Source organism: Glandiceps talaboti, chromosome 9, assembly GCF_964340395.1.
Source record: "Glandiceps talaboti chromosome 9, keGlaTala1.1, whole genome shotgun sequence".
Classification (NCBI taxonomy): domain Eukaryota; kingdom Metazoa; phylum Hemichordata; class Enteropneusta; family Spengelidae; genus Glandiceps; species Glandiceps talaboti.
Window position 1 is genome coordinate 15,857,303 of NC_135557.1, and position 2,564 is coordinate 15,859,866.

At 39.2% G+C, this 2,564-nt stretch overlaps 1 protein-coding gene across 1 annotated transcript in view; it reads left to right on the forward strand.

Moving 5' to 3' along the window:
* LOC144440098 (uncharacterized) overlaps nt 1-2,564 on the forward strand; it is a 9,571-nt gene continuing 7,007 nt past the window's right edge. The window contains exon 1 of the mRNA XM_078129361.1: nt 1-356. Within this exon, the coding sequence (XP_077985487.1) occupies nt 311-356 (46 nt within the window). The 5' untranslated portion in view covers nt 1-310. The remainder of the gene's footprint in view (nt 357-2,564) is intronic.

The window sequence follows — 2,564 nt, forward strand, 5'->3', positions numbered from 1 at the left end:
ATTCCCGCCATTTATAGTTGGTGCGTTCCTAACCTACAAGAAAGACCTCCTGGCTTGTGTGTAATTACAGAACGTCAGGTCGACGGAATTTGTAGATATAGTAATCCTTATTTCCATAACAAAGGGTGGAATTCAAATGGTCAAATGGCGGGCCGACTACAGTAATGAAAGGTCACATTGTGCGGTCCATTGACGAAACACAAAGGGGAAGGGAGGTCTCTGTCTACGGAGGTCGTTACTGACAGTTTAGTCAACGACTTGCTACAGTTCACACTCACCAATCCATGTGGATAAAACTGCCGCTATAAAGATGAAGGAACTGGTACTGTTGTTACTTTGGAACGTGGTAAATACAGGTAGGGTATATCAGATTGTAGTCATCACTCCCGTTCGTTCATGTTCGTTCAGTGTGTGTCCCCGCTAAAAATAAACCAGACGATAATCCGTGTACAACTGGAAGGGAAAGTGAAGCCGTCGCGTCAGTCTAGCGATGTGTTCGACCGTAGTTATACCTGTTTCTCGACTGTTAGATCAACGTACACTCAACGTCGCACTAAAACAGTAACGAAAAGAAGTGGAAAGTTATGGGAGATATCACTCCTGTCCATTCTGTTGGTAGGAAAATGGTGGTTTAGCGAATTGTTTATTCAAACTCTACCGCCATCAATACCAGCAGCTATCGATCACCTATTATGGTATGTCGTACCATGGGTGACAGCTTCAATACCTCTCGGACTATTACCAGACTTATGGTCTGTCGTCTGAATCTCGTTCTTGTTCGATATATGACACTAGCCATAGCCGTGATGTAATACAAGAAGTTGTATACTTCCCATTTTGGTGTGAAAGTAAATATGTAATTGTATGTATGCAATTGTATGTGTGTGTGTATGTATGTATGTATGTATGTATGTATGTATGTATGTATGTATGTATGTATGTAAGTGTGTATGAAGTTAGTATATGTATAGTATATCTATCTATCTGTCTATATATCTATCTATCGTATTCTATCTATCTAGACGTATGTTGTGTGTGTCTGAATTGATAATATAAAATAATATAATATAATATGATATGATATAAGTACGAGGTGTGAAACTGTATTAAATCTCGTGATTCGTCAATGCAGTATATAGGTTATGTCTACAGAATCGTTTGTTTTGCCTAAAGGTGTATTTATATTGTTCTGTATGACTTTACACAGTGACCGTGAGTGATGACACATCCGTTATAGGCACACCTCACGATGACTGTAGTTTCCAATATTATCCATGTCTCAGTGGGTAGAAAGACAGCATAGTTTATACCTCGTTGAACACATTCGAACAAAAATATAGAATTCATACCGCGGTCGCGCTACGTCACAACATGCCACGTCGTTAAGTTCTACGATAGACTCTCTATGGTTCTACCGTACCGTTTCTTGAGAAATACCAACGTCTATGTTCTAATATTCTGTACTCAAAATTGTCGTCAGAACGTTAAAAATTGCCGTACTTTTTCCTGATTTTTCATAAATTATGCTTACCAAGATAAATTATATTACTCTTCGACGTTTTTTCTTCATTCAACCGTTAAATACTCGTGACCTAAGGGGACGGATTTTGTCAGCAAATGACAAACCCATATAAGAGTCCCATAGGAGATAATGGATTACACTGGCATTGAAGGCACTGTACATATAAGGTCATTGGCTGGACAATCACAAACGGCCAAGGATTTCCCTACAATTCTACATGTTATCGTAGAAAAGATCAGGTGGTATCCTTGATAGCGTACAAAATGAGCCATGTCCACACCAGTATATCAATCTAAATGTTTTCCTTTGTACTATTATGTTTTTTTTTAAATTTAAGATCGACTTTCGACAGGATGGAGACATTGTCAAAACTACGACACCAATATTGAAAGTGTGAAACTTAAATTACTGATGACGTCATAAAAGTTTAAACAAAGACTTCCTCCCTCCCCCCCCCCCCCCCGCCACCTGTTGCGTCCCATACCCACTAACAAAACAGCTAATTATAGACCCTTCGAGTAAATGTACTTTGTAGGTGTGGGTGGTTTTTTTTGCGTGTAGGGTTTATGATTTTATCTATGCACTTTTCCTACGATTTAAAATTAATCTTGTTTTCCCCAACTTGTGTTATTTTTGGAGAACAAACAAATTAATTACACCTGTTAGAAAGCGAATTAAAGTTGAGATGCTTATTTTACCGTTGAAATTACATATTGAAACTCTTTAAATAAATAGGAATGTACAGTGCTTGTTCGTGCACACCTGAAATGAAACCGGTGTGAGGCCTGACTGTTACAAGGTTTGTGTAGGTATGACGACTGTGTCTGGAATGTTGACACTCCAGGCAGTCTGGAATGTGTACATAGTGAATGAGTGGGAAACTCTGGTGAGTCACAATGGTGACAATGCTTATGATAGATGACAACTACCATATAGCGTCAATAAACCGACAACGCAGCGCTCGTAATCCGATGACGCGAAGCGGTCGACATGCTACGTCGACAAGTCGTGAAAGGGGGGCACAACAATCAAACATAGTAGG